This window comes from Anguilla anguilla, chromosome 11 (assembly GCF_013347855.1).
Source record: "Anguilla anguilla isolate fAngAng1 chromosome 11, fAngAng1.pri, whole genome shotgun sequence".
NCBI classification, from domain to species: Eukaryota; Metazoa; Chordata; class Actinopteri; order Anguilliformes; family Anguillidae; genus Anguilla; species Anguilla anguilla.
The window spans coordinates 10,703,227-10,721,885 of NC_049211.1; the positions used below are offsets into that span (position 1 = coordinate 10,703,227).

At 42.1% G+C, this 18,659-nt stretch overlaps 1 protein-coding gene across 3 annotated transcripts in view; it reads left to right on the top strand.

Moving 5' to 3' along the window:
- Nucleotides 1–17,942, top strand: part of espn (espin) — a 109,278-nt gene extending 91,336 nt beyond the window's left edge. For all 3 annotated transcript variants that reach the window (XM_035382804.1, XM_035382802.1, XM_035382803.1), the window contains 5 exons: nt 2,251–2,396; nt 4,221–4,727; nt 14,045–14,124; nt 14,720–14,731; nt 15,218–17,942. In XM_035382804.1, coding sequence (XP_035238695.1) covers nt 2,251–2,396; nt 4,221–4,727; nt 14,045–14,124; nt 14,720–14,731; nt 15,218–15,365 — 893 coding nt within the window. In that variant the 3' untranslated portion in view covers nt 15,366–17,942. The remainder of the gene's footprint in view (nt 1–2,250; nt 2,397–4,220; nt 4,728–14,044; nt 14,125–14,719; nt 14,732–15,217) is intronic.
- The last annotated feature ends 717 nt before the right edge of the window (nt 17,943–18,659 follow it).

The following is an 18,659-nucleotide window of genomic DNA, read 5'->3' on the forward strand; positions in this document are numbered from 1 at the left end:
TTTCCTTGACTTTAAAATTGCACTACTTTATGCTGAGAATGCTGGTAAATTATTCAGATGTTTAAGATTCAAAAGTTTGTTTGTTCATGCGAATATTTGAATCTTTAAGGAACAACGTAATATAAAACACCTGGTGGAATTGTATTTTGTACATGCAGTATGTAATAATTTAATTAATACTCAATTTAACATATTTACATGTAAGATCATGAATCGGATGAGGTGAAGAGGGGGAAGGGGGGCTGGTGCAGTTTCTCAACAGAATTATTTGAAGTTATTCATTGTCAGGAAATACAGTGATAATTATTACACAATTATCCTAATTATCAATAAAGCTACTATTATTGATTTATCACAAGGCAGATTCTTCTGATATTTCACAAGTCACGTTCAGATTCTTCAAAAAACATTTGAACGTCATGGCTAAATGTAACTGCATGCTGTAGTCGAAGTCTGGTACATCTCCTTCCCTCTTTGTAGTTTGGCACATTTAGCAAGTGGCTGCTTCAGTTACAAATGGCGGCTGTGGCCTGATCTGACATTTAAGACATTGGCTGGAAGGGGCAGGTCCGTGTGTCCCACGTGAGGTTTCTCATTGGTTAGGTTGCTTGGTGATTGATATGTTCTCAGCTAATCCTGGACACAAGTGACCGCTCTTGTTTGGTGTGAGAGATGTGAGGGGGGCAGTAGGGTTAAACCCAGTCCCAATTTGGCAGTTGGTCTGTGTCAGTCCTAATTAGTGCTGATTCCTTTAGATACTCCCGTGATAGGCCTGCAATGAAAGCGCTCCAGAGAGAGAGAGAGAGAGAGAGAGAGAGAGAGAGTGAGTGAGTGAGGGAGGTAGAAGTAGGGGGAGAGAGTGAGAGGGAGAAAGTATGAGTGAGTGAGGGGGAAGAAATAGGGAGAGAGGGGAAACAAAGGGAGTGAAAGAGAGCAACAGAGGAGAAGAAAGCCTGCTCTGGCAGAGCCTGCAGCGATCCCTTTAGTGGCGGTTTTGCATCCCGGGCAGGCATGAGAGAAGGGTAGCGCCCATTCCCCGCTCCAGCTCAGAAGACTTTCACACCCGCAACCAGGTGAAGTATCAATCTGTAATGAGTGTGTATCAATCTGTATAAATCTGTATCAAGGTGCAAAATATGATCCAAGTATTACAGCAATGCAGTGTTTACAGAAGGCAGGCGTTACGGTTGATGTGTTCTTAATTGAGGGAGGAGCTGGGAAGTCTTTTGCTTTTTAATATGCTGTTTTGGCAGCTTAATTTGGACTCATCAAGAGATGCATTGTGGATTTTTTTTGGAATCTTTCATCCTAGGTGGAGGATCTTAATTAATGATGCTTGTAAAATAGAATAGTAGGCAATAGCTAATAGCTTTGCCAAAACTTTTTTACTTTTTTACTTTTGTTTAACTACATTTTGTAATTGAATTGTCAGAAACGTTATTCTGTTATTGCAAGTAGTGTGACCACTTCCTTTAAGACTTATTCAATTTGTTCTTATTCGTAAAATTCCAAGGTTCTGAAGGTTCTTTTTGAATGTTTGGAAATAAACATTGTCCTCATCACTGAAATGGAGTGCTGCTGTTTTTTGTTGTTCAAAGATCACCAAACTCCTTGACAAATCAAGGTTCTGTTCCTGCTATTGAATAAAATCTAAATTGAAATTTGATCAGGTTTTAGGTCATTATTCAGCATAAGCAGATTACAGTTTGTAGTCTAGTATCTTAATTAAGATTAGCTTGCAGTGGAATCTGAAAACACTTGTCTTTATATGGTAAGCAGCTCCACAGACACTTGCCGTGATAATCCCAGGGTAAATTTGGCATATTGAGAGTCAGGAGTGTGAGCTAAATCTGGTGACATGCTAACAACAGAACTGCGCACACATTATTCCTGTTTGGCATCTCTTTTCTTTGTCCTTTTTTATGTTTTGAACTCCTGACCCTGTTTAGCTATATGATGGTAGGAGGTTTGTATGCATTGTTTTAATGTTAACATAAATTCGCCACAGCCTTGTTTTTTCAAATCACCGAGCTGCATTTGTTCATTTATTTGAACTGGCAATGACCCTGCAGATGCAAATACTGCTCTGTCAGTCCACAGTGAGAATTTATGTACTGGTGACATCTCTGTCTGCCAGTCAGGTTGTTTTAGGGGTGAAATAGAAGCTATATGAGAACGTGCTGTGGCTGTTATCGCCATTCATTAACCAACTCTCTGCTGCTTCTCGTATTCTCCCCCAATCTGCTGCAGGCGCAAAGTCCTTCAACATGATGTCCCCAACCGGTGACAACTCCGAGCTGCTGGCTGAAATCAAAGCTGGGAGAAGCCTGAAGCCAACGCCTCTCAGTAAAGGATACACAACGGTTTTCTCCAACAACGGGAATGGCGGGAACAATGTAAGTCATTCCAGGGGGGTCATGTTTCCCTTGTGATCCAGGCCAAGGGGTGGCATTTTGCCCCTCACAAACCGTCTCCATGCATTTCAGGGCTAAACGTTTTTGTTATCCCTCCAGAATATTTCCTCTGTATGTATGCGACTGTTGAGGGTTCGATGTGTTGATTGCAACCCAGTACCTGGTAATATCAGGTGCTGGCTGACATTTGCTGATGATGTCATTCCTTTTTTTGTGCACAGTTTATAATGGGTGTGGTTAAATGTGTTATTTGTAAGGGCAGTGGCTACGGCTTTGTTAAACTCCCTGTGTGAGTGTTCTTAACACCACTGACAAAGTGTTACTAGGTCCAACCCTCCATTAGTAAGAATTGAAATAATTGGAATACACAATAGAGCAAATGAAAAGTTGTAATCTATTGTTATTATTTTTATGCTGCTGCTGCTAGTACTGCTACTACTACTAATATATTAGCAATATACCACGGCAGACAAACCAAAATTTACACTATTCTATAATTTAAAGATAGATTCTTTAATTTTGAAGGCTGACTCTTCCAGTGGCGTGTGTCTGCATTTTGTATGACGCAAACATTTCCTGACCCTGCGTCCCATCTCGTTCATAAGCACTGTGGAGCAGTAGTGTGGTGTGGTGATTATAAACCTGAGCTTGTGACCAAAAAAGGATGTGCCTTCAAATCCTGGAAGAATTTGATAAATATCTTGTAGTATGCATTGAGTGTATGTAAATGTATACTTCCAAGTTGTCTGGGATAAGGGGCTGTTGATAGTAAATAAGGTAGTAATTCTTGGCTTTGTATTTCTCGTTGCTAGGAGGTGGCTTCAGAGCAGGATTAAGTACATATGTATATATCCTGATCATGATGCAAAGTGTTACATGAGAAATATGTGAGGGTGGACACAATAACACTGCCTATCACTGCCTACGTAACAGCAGAGCTCTGTACTGCTGCTGATTGCATAACATCCTGTTGGCCGGAAAGTTCCAGTTGCTATTTAATAAGCAATTAATAATAACTGGGGAAATGGCAGGCAGTTCATTCTCCTTTAACAGGCAGGCTCAGCATTAAAACAATCACTTATTATTCACGTTTTGATTTTGTGAATATGTTAAGATGATATATTTTCAATCAAAGGTCCATGACATTATAAAATCACAGGGGAGGCTTAGAGCATTAGATGAGCTTGACCTATAAAGGACAGGATGCAGACTTCATTCCCTGTGGGGGTACGTCCATTGTACCCTTGAGCAAGGCACTTAAACCAGAATTGCATCAATAAAATCAATAAATGTCCAGCTGAGTAAATGAATGGCTTTTTTAAAAAGGAAGTTGTATAAGTAACCATGGACTGGGTTGTCTGCTGAGCAAATATATTCTATAACTAGACTGATTTATATATGGTATTGGGCATAGTTCTCAGTATATAATAAAACACTCATGGGTAAATTTATTGACTGAATGCACCCTTTATACTGAGGGGATTCTTCACACTGACTATATAATGTGCTCCTGTTCCTCTGGCATAACCAGTGTTGCCGGGTCTGTGGTTTCCCATAGAACAGGGCCACTATTGAAGCGTTGCCACAAGTCGATTTTTTCAAGTCACCCGCAGGTTGGATGTTTTACATGGAAATGACATTGATTATATCTCTAGATGACGATCCACATTTTAAAATCCTGTGGCAATACTTGTAAAGTAGGCAAATTTTGCAAGAAACCTGTAGACCCTGGCAACCCCGGTCATAACCCAGCGTTTGGCCAGACTCCTTGCAGTCAGCCCTAATACTGGCACCCTGTCCTTCCAGGACGAGAGTCCAGCGTCGGCACCCCAGACAGCAGCACCCGAGCCCTGTAAGCCTTCCTCCCCGCCCCCAGTGCAATCGGCGCAATCCGCCCAATCCGAGCAGCCTTCCCAACCTGCCCAACCCGCCGCGCAGTGCGCTGAACCAGCCCAACCCGCGCAACGTGCCCAACAGACCCAGCCTGCCCAACAGGCCCAACCTGCGCCGCCTGCCCAACCAGCCCAACCTGCCCAACAGGCCCAACCCGCCCAACCTGCCCCAGCCGCGCAGCCCTGCTGTCCCCCGGCCCCTCAGCCGGCTGGCGCAGCGGCTCCCAAGTCGCCGCCGTCGTCCGCTTTGGTCAACGGCAACGCAGAGTCGCCGCAGACGGCCAAGTCCAGCCTGGTGGACCTGGAGGTGCTGGTGCCCACTCACGACGAGCAGGGCCGGGCCATCCCCGAGTGGAAGAGGCAGGTGATGGTACGCAAGCTTCAGACGAAGATGCAGGAGGAGGAGGAGCAGAAACGCAAGGTACGTCACGTCGGTGGGTTGGGGGGGGGGGGGTGCTGGGGGTGGGGGCGGGGAGACGTAGTGCTGAGGGCGGTCTCACTCCTCACGGTCTGAAATATCGCCCTGGTTACCAGGCGAAGGGAAGTGTCATGTTGATTTGCGTGCGTGTTTGCAGTGTTTATTGCATGACAGTATTTTATGTTTTTATGTGTGTACAGTCTGTGTGCGACCTTTTTTCTTTCTTGCAGTATTATAAAGAAAGGTAATCATGAGTGACCTGCTTGTGAGGCAGAATATTGATTAGTCTGGTCACTGTGCTGTTTGATCCACACTGAGCGAGTGAGCTGCCCATTGTTTTAGCAAGACTGAAGTTTATGCCCCATTAATTCTGAACGCCAAAGTTCATAATTCAAGTAGTTCTTCTTGTGATGCTCAGCATTAAATGAATGTGCGTGACTGGATTTCAGTCAGCTAATACCCGTTGAAAGCATACGTACCCTGAAGCTCATATGCAAAATTGAAGGTTCTTTTCCTCCGAAAACAAGCTGAAGCAGGAAACTGCCATGTCTAAACTTCGGTTTACTTTACCTCCTGACGCCCGGCCAGGCGTGGCCCTCGGGGGCGTCTGCTGCTACTGTAAAAGGCGTCTGCTGCTGTTCCCTCTTACGTGCAGCTTCTCTCAGTCTTAGCCTAACAGACGTTTCAGAAGAAATAGGGAGGTTTTATCATTTAAAATGGCTTTACTGGTATCGATGACAGTTCCCTAGCATGACTACTGATGATGGCGCAAGCTGGGTCACTGTCTCTTCTCTTTTTGCCATGCTTTTAAATTAACAGACAGCATGCCAGAGTGTAAAAAAAGTCTTAGCTAAGAATAATAGTAACCTGATGTTGGGTTTACCAAAGTTTTTTTTATGATATTCAAATTATGTTACTCAAACATCTGCCAGAGCAACTATATACTTACAGTATTTTTCTGCATTGAGTGTTTTAAAAACATTGTACTGGGAATGGTATTTGCATGTAGTTTACGTGCACATTTGACTGGTGTCACGTTACCCTCAACAGGAAGTAGATACGTGTGTGAGTGGGAGGGGAGAGCGTGCATGTTATCCTTAGAAGGCAAATTCTAATATCTAATCCTTTGTGTATGTTAGTCTTTGTGTCTGCATAAAGGAAGACATTCCATTGCATGAATCAGCATTCTAGTTGCAATCTACCGCAAACGTTTTTCTCGGAGTTACAGTGTCCAACTAGGAGTTATTTTAGAAGCTGGCTTGAGTGCATATTGGTGCACAAGAATAACACCCTGTAACAAGCCCTGTGAAATAAACAGATCAGGTAGTTGCTCATCCTAGACAGTGATGTGGCTAGTGATTAATTTGTGAACAAAGTTTTTTGTTTGTTTGTCTACTTACGACCATGACTGTCTGAAACTATTGGAGACCGCTGAGTCTGCACAGGTTCTTTTCTGCGAGTTTAAATCAGATTGGCGGCCAAGAGATCTGCATCCCAATAGTGCTGTGTTAGAAGGTGAAGCTTTGAATAATCTGAAACATTGCTACATTTAAATACAGCATTTTGGGAATCTGGTGTTTTTACATGAAGGCTTACTCACACAGCAAGTGTGAAACACAAGCCACATTATTTATTTATTTACTGATACTTTCTCTCTGCCACTTTGATATGAGAACTTACGCATGCTTTGGTTTGTGGAGTGAACTAGCATCATGTTTGAAAAAAAATCTCATAACGTTTAACATCGGTTTTTAAACGTAGAATTGAGGCTTGTGGTTCCAAGTGCTTTGTCAAAGATGTGGTGCAACGGATCCTTAAATGTTGCCGTTTCCATTCCAACACTAGCTTGACTGCTCCTGGCGAGTGTAGCATTATACCGAGTCAGCGCTGTCTGATAGAGGCTACTGATGGTAATGGTGCACTGCAACTTTAAGTTGTTACATGTTGATTCAGTGGTGTGATGTAAGACACATTTATACTGCAAGGGGCACTATCCATTGAACCATATGACCATATGCCCATAAAGCCATATATCCATAAAGCACTATCTCCACAAACCATATACTCCAGTAATCATCCTGTCCCTTTCTCCACAAGTCCAGTAAATGCTTGAACGGTTTGGACGCAAAACCTTCCATTGACGAAAAACATGTACTTTCAGGTCAAAAAACCAGTAGAGAATCCAAACGGTATCATTTTAAAGCCACCCTCTGTGGAACCCCCAATCTTTCCCTGCTTTCCTGCAGTGCAATCTCACCACTAAATCCATGTACAAGCTATGTGCTGAGGCCCTGCTGAAGGCTTAAAGACACCGACCATGCAGCCAAGGGAAGCAACTTTCACCTGTTATTCGTTTCTCTTGCTTGATCTCACCACCGATGTAGTTTGAGGCCGGTGGGTGCTATCGGCCGCAAGACTGGCATTACTCCCACGCCCACAATGCCATCCTGGGCCCCTTTGGGGAGCTGATGACAGAGGACGATATCATCCGCATCGAGAAGCAGATGGAGAACCTGACGGTGGTGCAGAAGGCTCAGGAGGCGGAGACGGAGCTGGAGCAGCTGGAGAAGGAGCTTCAGCAGCTGCTGCCCGTGTCTGCTGCCTTGAGCAGCAAGCAGTTCTCTGTCAACCCCAAGCAGGTACACGGGCAGGGGGAGAACCTTCCGGAATGGTGCAGCAAGATTTCCACCCTACTCAAGAGCATGGCCGTCCTGCTGGCCACCCTCGGTGGCAAGGAGATCGATATTCTGGACTTGGTCTCCCCGGAGTACGCACAGGTGGAACGCAAGAATGGCAGTCCACGCCAGACAGGACCGACGGCGGTCACAGACTCTGTGCATATTGGAAGATCCCAGTCGTTCTCCACCAGAGAGGAGGTGGAGAAGGAGATCAAACAGTTTGGCGTGTCAGTCAAGAACCTGAAGGCCAACTATGAGCTGCAGGGCCAATCCACGTTTGAAGATGACAAACTTAACAGAGTGTACAAGCGCAAGAGATCCCTCCCGGTAGGAACCGAGCTGCACAGTTACCGGTCGGAACCAATTTTGGAGGATGACTACCATTGGTTCGCTGAGGACACCCAAGAGGTCAACAATGATATTGCTTCACCAATAAATGGTTCATCCATGAAGCTGGTGGATGAGCCCTTGATCACTCCATCTTATGTGCCCCTTACCTACACCTCATCTGAGAGCTTCTCCCAAATGGACCCAGACCAGTTCAGTGAACCTGAAGCCTCACTATCCGCATTCAACTGTGACCACCTGACACGGAGTCTAGAGGTTCAAACAGACCTAAGCTATGTCCAGGAGTACATAGACATGAGGAAGGAGAGAATTGTCTTCCTGTTTCTGGAACACTGGAGGAAGTACACCCTTACCGACTCCATCAAGACCAGGCACGGGGGCAGTGGTGGGTCTCCTGAAGTCGGTTTTGAGGACCACAGGTCCCAGTATGACCTCGGCAGAGGCACTGAGCCAGACAACAAGGGGCAGAGTGCGGATGACCGGCTCATCTACTTCATGAAGCAACGGCAGGTGGTGGGGAACCTGATTGGCCACTGGCGGACCATCATCAGCCAGGTGCCCAGCAGGCAGATCCGGCGTCTCAGCCGGGCTCAGATGATCTACTGGCCCGAGCACTTCCTGCCCCACGTGGACGGCGCGCCTGTGGACTACGACAGCTTGACCCTCGACCTCTTCATGCTGGGCTACTTTCAGCTCCTGGAGATGAGCATGTCCCGCGAGGAGCGTCGGTTCCGCCACCTGCTCTGCTACGAGATGTTTGACCGGCTGGGCAGCCACAGCTGGGAGCTCATCCGCCAGTTCCACCGCCACGTTATGGAGGAGATGGAGAACGGGACGAGGGAGTGGTCTGACGGCTTTGAGGACATAAAGCAGAGGTACTTTGGTGACACTCTGGACTTGGCGAGTGTAACCAACAGGCTCTCGCTTTCATTTCCCCCTGAAGAAACTGGATCGCTGGTCTCAGAAGCTCCAACTGAGCTGCAGGCCAAAACCAGCCAATCATCAATGCAGGACCCTCTGGAGGACAAACTGCTTCTCACAGAGCCAGACGCAGACTCCATCCAGGAGATCTCTGAATTAAAGGAGTTCAGCAATGAGGAGATCTGCCGGTACATCGACCGAAGCTTCTCCTTCTGGAAGGAAAAGGAAGCAGAGCTTTTTGATATTTGACTCTGTCTGTACCAAAACTGATTATTCCCAAATCCTTGTTTAAATTTTAATGAGTGAAACAAACCTGGCAAGGACAGAGATGAGATGAGATTAAAAAAAAGAGTTGGGATGGAAGTAAGGAAGCCTTGCAAACTAGCCTCCTTCTGGTGGTCTTACCCTCAGATGGTACAGTCGAGTTATGATGTCTGCATACGCTAGGAAAGTGTGACACCGTGCAGAATATCACATAGCAAGGATAGGTACATTCACTGGGGTTAAAATGTGAGGTTGTGTGTTAAAATGAGTGTTAAAAGTTCCCAAGCAAAACTGGTGCTTTCAATTCCTAGCAAGATATCCTGGGCCTGTATGTACAGTTCCATCTAGGTGTACGCAATGCTTTAATTGTAAAGTATTTGGGCAATTTTTGGCAGTGTTTGCGCTAGCAAATAGCAGGTGAGCAGCATGAAATTGAGCATTTTTCCAATGCTGTCTCATAGAAGTATTTCATGAAGTCTCACATTTTCAAATGAAGTTCCTGTTCGACTAGAGAAGAAACCAAGGGACCTCGCAATAGGAAAAATACTTAATTAAAAGGCCTTTATGCCATGGCACATTTCAATGAATGAATTATTTAAAAATCTTCATTTGTTTTGTCAAAGTCTTTGTCAGTGAATAAATCAGCACTGTATATGAACTTGTTACCAATGTTATTAATCAATTAGTGTAAGTGTGGCACCAGAGAATAGGCCACAGAAATATCTGATTGAAAGACAAAGTTCTTTGAGGGGAAGGGTTAATATGTGTATGGCATGTCCAGGTAGTGCTTTCTTTCTTCTTTGACTAATTAGAAATTAGTTGTGTGTCATTTTTTTATTTTCTTCATTTAGGAATAGTACCACTTCAACAACTAATTTGGAAAAAAGATGTTTTAGTTGACTGGCTAGTGTTATTTATATTAGAAATACAATTTTTGCTCATCACACCACAAAGGGATATGATGATAACAAAATCCCCTTGTGAAGATGAAATGCATGATAACTATAATGTGTCTGGTCCATGTCAAATTCCAAATCTAGTAGCCTTAATCTAGTAGTGTCTGTAATATCTAATGGACATCTGAAAATGTTAACATTATTTACAGTATCAAAGTGTTTGAAATAATGGTTGTGAGGAGGAAATAATGGATAGCTGTAGTAATGTTGATAAGAAACATGTCAGGAAACTGGTTCAGGGTTATTTTCAGCCTGATATCAGGGGCAGAAAAGTGATTATTCACAAATAATCCAATGCCTATTCATAGGCTAAGCAGAACCCTTTGCATTTCAATGTCTTGGCATGCTGAGGAGGGACCAAGTGGATGAAAATCAATTTACTTGGTCACTCAAGTGAATTGGGGTTGGAATGCAAAAATATAGAGACATCACCAAGCAAATGCGAATAACAAAGGTCTCGAGTTGTTGGCTAAATTATAAAATAGGCCTACTTAGCCATATAATACATAGGCTATACAACAATCACAACCATTATCCACACAACTAAGAAGCTGGTGAATAGAAAAACAGTTATCCATTAGTGGCTGTTATACATCTGACAGTCACAATGGTTGGACCTGATGGCAGGTTGTATTATAAGCATGCAATAGCAGACAAACTTGTTTTGTTCAATGAATTGTTTCTGACAAAGGGTTCAGTGAGAATAGAAAATTTAACTATGGCTCATTGCAAGTAATTTTAATATATTTTTGTGCAATTTTAGTATTCAATGATTGCAACTTACAAATGACCTACAAGTGATACATTTACAGTACTGTACGAAAGTCAGAGACCACCCTTTTGTTCATTCAATTTCCAGTTAAATCAGCCATTCAGTGCAAATTATTTTATTTCAGTGTTAGACAATAATGCAGGAAACATATATTTAACAGGAAATTACAAAAAAGCCTCCACCACATATAATATCAAATTTCCATCTGCTGTGTACCCTACTACCACTTTAGGTCTTTTATCCTTCAAATGTTACAGCTGTGTCCACACATGATTTGATATTGTACATAGCTGTGGAGGCTTTTGGGTAATTTTGTGTTAAAAATATGTTTGCTGCATTATTTTCTGACACTAAAAAATAGTTTCACTTAATGGCTGTTCTTCCTGGAAAGTAAATAAAAGAAAGGGTGGTCTGACTTTCGCACAGTGCTGTTCTTTCTTTTTATGCCTTGTGTGTGATGTAATTGTGTGTTGTGAAACAACAAAAATATTTGGTCTGTGTGTTTTTATCTATTTCAATGTGGTGTTACTTTGATTTAGTCTGATTCTTGGTTTTTTAATTTCCTTTTCACTGACCCATGCTCCTTCTTAGGAATGGGAACCTTTAAATTATGCGTGTTTGCTTCAGTTTTGTTTTCCAGTTGTGGTGACACATGTAGGAATCAATAAACTTTCCGAAAGAAATTATGAATTGTGTTTTTTAAATTCAGATACACTGTTTAGGCCTATCTGTAAAAATGAGGTGAAAAATACATCTTGTAATTACAGTGGAATATGGATCATTATTGTTGTCCAAGTTATAAATAAGTAAATTTTCATTGTAAGTGGTTCCTAAATCATTGTTTAGGAACTTGTATGTGGCAGTTTGTGTCAACATATTTGGACTGAGATCTCTGCTATTGAGACTACCTCAGAAACATTTAATATTTATTTTGTAATTTTGTAACTTTAATAGGGTTTGTAACTGTCAGACAGTTTCAGAGTTAAAAAAGACTGCAATGCTTTAGAATGATAGTAGCTTACCGAACATTTCACTGGGATGCAAAACCTGGTGTATACACATTGTCCAATGATACATAAAAGTGTTTAGCACAGGGTTACACTATCATGTGTGGCCCAGGTGGAGGTAGTATAATCAGAACTGTGAGGTTCCATCATCATCCCCTTAAATTATGACATTTTACCTTCCATACAGTCAAGATGATTGGTCATGTGAAGTGACATTTCAGGAAAATGATAAGTAGAGTAGATTACTTAGTTGATCAAGTAGATCAAGTCTTCCTCACTGAGCACATGGCTGGTGATATATTTTAGTAAACCACTCAATAATAAACCCGTTGTAAATATTGACTTGGACAGATGGATAAGGGGCGGTTTTATGAGGGTACATTTCAGGAGCTATACGATATGAAGCTGTGAAGCTCAGCGGCATCGTGGCCAGGTTGTCTGGTAAATCTGACTCCTTTGGAAGTAACCCTCTTAGTGTCATCTGCTGTCATGCAAACCATGGCTTACAGGGGTTGTAAGGAGGTTACATCAGAGGACAACCTGTGATCTTCTCTCAGCCAATCAGTCCCGAGGTTGCAGGGATTCCACCATTTTAGCTGCAGAGAATGTTCTATTCATAGAGTCGACTCCATGGTCCTGAAGGGCTAAAGACCAGGGGGGACAAAAAAGGTTTTCAGTATTTTTCCTTTTTTACCAGAAGCCATTCTCCCTGATCCACAATTGAAAACCGTAATATTACTTTAAATTCATATTTGATTAAAATCTCTTATAACCAACATGGGTGAGATATGGCATTTTTTGTTGCATTACCATTTTATAATATAAATATTTTCCATTTTGTAACATTGGGTAGATCCACTGTAGATACTGTCCCATAACATGGGATGAATTAAGTAAAATTTCTTATTTTACGATCATGATTCAGCTTAATGCCTCTAAGTATTATCCTCATAATCTATTATATATCCATCTTTGCATTCCTTAAAGCAGGCGTTGTTATAGGGGACAAAAAATAGTTTTTTTCAAGTTGTTGAATGCAGGGAAACTACAAGGCATTTGGGGCTCATATTCAGGGGCCCACTACAATTACTGTCTGTGTAAAACTAGAAAGTTATGTTTGCCTTCTTTTGTGAAGTTAACCTTGCCTGACTCACTTTCCTCACCTGTCCATCAATGTGCATCTTTATTTTTTTTTTCTCATTCTATAATTCCCAGGGGAGTAATTAAAAATTAACAGGGGCAGATTATCTTACCTGAATGATGGGCTTCTCAGCCTGTGACATGGCTCAGCGGGAGGAATGAGAGTGTAATCTATCTGAAGAGAAGGGAAGATGAGCCTGCAGAAATGGCCAGCTTCTGGCAGGACTGAAAGGGTGGAGAGGATTGCCTTTCAAGCAGTGGGAACACACTTAGTTTGGGTGGGGGGTCGTTGGCGGGCGTAAATGTGAGGTGGCTGCTCACTTCTGGTTTCATGTGGAGTTTAAACTGAATTTTGCACTTGGACGCTTGGCACCTCCCCCTCTTCGTGTCTATACTTCCTGCTCCCGTCTGCTGTCTGTCCTGGCCCCTCGCTGGTGGAATGACCTCCCCGTGGCGGTCAGAACAGCAGAGAATCTGACTACCTTCAAACGCAGACTAAAGACTCATCTCTTCAGGCTGCACCTCTCCCCACCCCTCCCTAGCCTATAGTTTAGCTCAATGTACCTAGTTAGGCTAATACGATCACGTTAGTTTTTATTTGGCAGGATTGTCTTTGTCTGATTCTGATTAGGCAAATGTGATTTCAGTGCTAGTTTGTACTTGCCAGGATTGTTTGTTTGTTTGCTGAACAGGTTACTCTACAGGGTTGGAGTCCTGATCTATGTGGTCAATTCTGGCACTACGATCTTTACTTCACTCTTGTGTGTTTCTTTTGCACCTCTGCACCTTGAACTAATGCACTTGTTGTACGTCGCTCTGGATAAGAGCGTCTGCAAAATGCCTGTAATGTAATGTAATGTGATGTAGCAGGTTTCTACCTCGTATGATGTCGAGCTGGACTCTTTTGGTGATGCGGAAACATTATGGCTCCCGATTAACCTCAAAACGTACAATTCGTAGATTCTTGTTTTCAGTCAGTTCAGTGACACGTTCATATTACATTCAATTTATTCGTCGATGGTTCATTTTTGATGGAGCAGACGTTAAGAAGCTTTGAAGGGAGACGAGTCTGTGATTGGATAATCTGGGAAAGAAGGCTGGAGGTCAGACAGAGAGAGAGAGAGTGTGTGTGTGTGTGTGTGTGTGTATGTGTGTGCGTGCGTGTGCATGCGTGTGTGCGTGTGTTTGGGGGGCTAATACCATTTTAATACTGTTGGATTCTGTCTCCTCGCAGGCAGAGGAAGAGGCTGCACTTCTGGCTTCCATGCCGGCCTGGAGGAGGGACATAATGAAGAAGAAACTGGATGAAGAGAAGTGAGTGGGAGGGGCTGGAAGCCTCAGCCTCTGTCTCTGTCTCTCGCCCTCCCTCTGAGACGCAGACATAGGCAAATACTAAAATATGCACACATCAGTCATGCAGTCTCTATGTATTCAGTCAAAATTCGTCCTCAACTTCAACTCACAATTAAATGCTAGAGTTACACTGTGTCTTCACACACTCTTTTGGCGAGTTTATTTCAGTGACTGCAACTGCATCCACAAAGAAAAATAACAATTTTCTCTATTTTTAGTCAATGTTAATTGTTAGTCATCATTGTGTGAGTCATCATCTTCCTCTATCACGATTGCTCTTTTATCCTGTCTTTCCTGTTCCTGTCCTCCTCCCCTTCTGCCCCTCCTCTTTCATCAGCCACACACATCTTGACTCATCATCTCTCTCACTAATAATAATGGTGTTGTATTATTGAAGTGTAAAGCCTGCCTTCTGGGTTTGTACAGCCAAACATAATAGAGCCTGTCATATGATCCTAAACCTTAGTTTTTATGTGTTTGCTATGTACTATATATGAATGAGAACTATATGGCATGTTAATTTTTTTGTGTTTTCCTCCTTGGTGCATTCTTACAGAGAACAAAAAAGGTAAGACTCCTTATACATAGGAATTGATTTGAAAAAGCTTTTGTTACATAGCTTGGCATGAAAAGTTAGTATTTTTCCTGGATGTGGAAGCTTCATGTTATAAAATATTTAGCAGAAGTCTTTTTTCCTTTTGTAATTTTGATTAATAGTATGTGAAAGCATCCACTTGGTAACATTTAATGGGAGAAGACACTGTGACTATTTAAACTATTACATAGTTTAAAATAATAGTTTATTCAATAAAGCATATTTAAAACAACACATCTCAGTCTGTTTGAGGGCTGTGTTAGGATTTATGATGTGCATTTATCGAAAGCCAGAGTTTAATAAGCTAAACAATATCACCACCTAGAGGACAAAATCAGATGCAGGTATTAGTTTTTTGTGAAGTCTACATATCCAGCTCACTGCTATCAGTTATAATGGAGGGAAAAAATAGATTTCCAATAACAAGTGTATTCTGTTCATTTCATTGGCACCTAACAGGAAAGAGGAAGAACGGATAAAAACGGAGAAGGAGAATGAGGAGAAGACGGAGCTCGAGAGGCTGCGAACCTTGGGCTACGACGAGACCAAGCTGGCGCCATGGCAACGGCAGATTATCCTCAAGAAAGGGGATATAGCAAAACAGTAGAGCTCGCCCGACTCCAGTCTAAAGCACCTTCTCCCTCCCATTGCCTTCAAGAAACGCACCTGTGCTGCCACCCTGCTCCTCCCCCTCCCCTGTACCCCCCCCCCCACCCCCCATTCAGCCAGAGAACAGCCCCCCCCCCCCCTTAGGGAGGTGGGGGGGTAGAACCGTGTGACAACCCAGCATGACCGTAGCTCGACCGCCTGAACCGAGCTGCTCAGCCGGAGTGACTCCACTTTAACGTACAGTAGCGTTACCTCATTCTCGTGAGCTTCACCACACTGGCTCAGCATCTGAATAGACAGCCCCCCTCCCCCACTACTGTGTACAACACCTTTGTAGGTTTAACCCTCCTACTGATGTTGTTTTCCTCACTAACGCTGTTCGCCCTATTTTTTTCGGAGCTTCCTGTCTCTCAAATCCAAGCACATTGCCCAACAATATTGATGTTTGTAGCTGTGTCAGAAGGGAGACATCTGGTGAAAAGTTGTGTAATAGGCACGTCTATGTGTCTCAGTGATGTATAAAATATATATATTTATATTTTAAGCTATATATATATCGCTCGTACTATACATAGAATCTTTCATGATGAAACACTCAACACATCTGCAAATGTATGGGGGCAATAATGTGTTGTGGGCCTGCCTGTCCTTCTCTTAAACAAAAAAGAAGAAAAAAAAAAAACACTTCCGTAAGTTCATCCTGAATTTTATAAGGTCTAAAAATGGAACCGGGTTGAGGACAATGTAGTCTTATTATAAGCTGTACAGGCAAGCAACTGTAAATTGGTCTTTGTGTGGACTAATGGAAGAAGAATTCCGTTGTGTTGCATTCTTGAACGTAATCTCAGTAAACAGAGCCAAGGTGTCAGAATGGTGAGCAGTGTGGAACTGTTCAGGCTGGCCATTGTGAAGAGTACTGAATGTGTCCTGATGGTGAGCAGAAGTGTGTATTCATGTCAGGAAGCACTTCCTCATTCCACGTGAATTGCAGGTCCTTCATTTCAGTGCGTCCGTCCAATGTGCGGGGATACTTGATATTATCAGCACGGATTAATTAAAAGAAAATAAGACATGCATGCAGTTTAAAATTAAGCTGAGTAAACTCTTCACAGTTCAGATTTCCATACATGAACATAATCCATCATGTACTGGTAATGTCTGAAATTGTAGATGTTGCCGTAATCCACTTATTCTGATGATTTTGTAATAATAATTATGGTGATTTCATTTCTGAGAGATTTAAGAAAGCATCTTAGCTGAAATTGTCATTTTTAGATGGCATATCTTAGCTAAAATTAGGCCAAAACTCATAAGAATCATTGGTACTTAAAACAGTTTTCTTTGAGGAAGTAATCAGCATGCATAAGCAACGGATCAATAATCGTTCTGCCAGTGTTAAGAATAAAATAGCAGTGCATTTACGACCAATTATTATAAAATGAACGGTATGGATTATGATAAATCCAACCAACAAAAACACCCACAAAAAAGGGTAGCTTTGTGGGAAGGAGCCAGATTAATTTCCCCAGATTTAGTCCCTTGAGATTGAGTTTATAGAAGTAAATCCTATGTACAGACCATAGAAGTCTGGGTTATGAGACAGAAGTCTCATTTAAATCTCTCGCCTGGAAATTTCAGTGTTGTGGTGAATGCCTGCAGTTGCAGTAAGGATGGCAATCTGTCCTTAGTGCCAGGCCATATTCTGTATGGGTGTCGATGTTGGTTCAATGGCACTCATATGGGGTGGGGTTGTCTGCAGCTGTTAACATTACTAACACTGGACCATTGGAAATATGTTCTCAAGCAAGACATTTGTTTTTTGTGTTTTTAAAAAAATTATATTTGTTTTTGTTTTTTTTGTTTTTTTTCCTGCAATACACCAGATTTGGATCTGATCGATGCCTTGGTTTTCATACCAATTTTGGGTTGAATTGTGAGAATGCATGATAAATATCTGTGTGGCGCCAAGCAAGGGACCATACACCGTCCACGTGAGACACAGGGTTATTGCACAGTTGGTTCTAGGATTTAGTCCCTTGTAGATCTTTGACATTCATTTCAGTACGCTTTTAGGATAACCCTCTATAACCCCTTTTGTGGCGTAGTGTGGTAGAATGTATGTGTATGAACCTCATTGATGTGCCGGACGTGTATCTCTGAATTCATAAGGGCTGTTCCCTTTGCAGTAATACACCTGCAGTAGGTTCATGTGACGTGCTTTGGATGTACATTTTTACAAATAATATAGATATAAAATATACCAAAAAAAAAAAAAAAAAAAGATAAACGCATGGTCCTAATTCAGAAGTCATTTGGGAACATTCGATATATTATTGGATGCCATATTGATGTTGCAAATGAAAATGTGTATACGTCATTGCCATTAGCATATTTTTCTATACATATATACATATATATATATATATATATAAATATTGTGAGATGCAAACCCTAAATCCTTTGATTCATTATTTTACTATTTTCCGCCTTGCTTAAGTAGAACATTTGTTTTATTTGTGTATAAACTGTATTTTCTGACTGTCACACGAATTTAAATAAATCTTGAATCACTGAATTTGTGCCAAGACTTTGTCCTCTTGTTTTTGAAAATGACTATAATGAATGTGCTCACTTACTTAATCCTCTTCATTCCCTGTGGAACATAAGGCTGCGACTATCTGCTTCCATCTGGTCCTATCCCGCGCGGCATGTTGTGCCTCGCCCCACGTCAGGTTTGCCGTTTTCAGTTCCGAGGTCACAGTTTTCAGCCAGGTTGTTTTTGGCCTCCCTTGTTTCCTCTTTGCAGGTGGGGTCCATCTCAAGGCTACTTTAGGAATGCGGTCCTGTGCACTTTGCATGACTTTTGTCCATAAAAGTGGAAGAGATGCATATGTGGCATCTCTGCACCTGGAGCAGTTTACCTCTCTTCATATTTGTTGTTTGCATTACAGTGTCTTAATATTAATTAAGTATTAATATCTTAAATTCTTCATTAAATATACTTCAGTGGTAAATGAGTAATGATATTCAGAATGAAAATGACCTGAACCACCATACATATCTCACCTGGAGTAAATGGTGACAGACCACCGTCAAGTTAAATATTTGTCTTCCAAACATTGCATGTTCTCCAACATGGTCAATTGCATAAAAAGCATGTTTTCACATGGGAAGACAGGTACATTTGATTTTGCATATGGTGTGCAAAAATTGACTTCCTTTTGTAAAATGAAAACAGAATGACTTACCTGAAAGTCTATATTCTCAAGCTGGAAATCCTGGCACTTCCAGG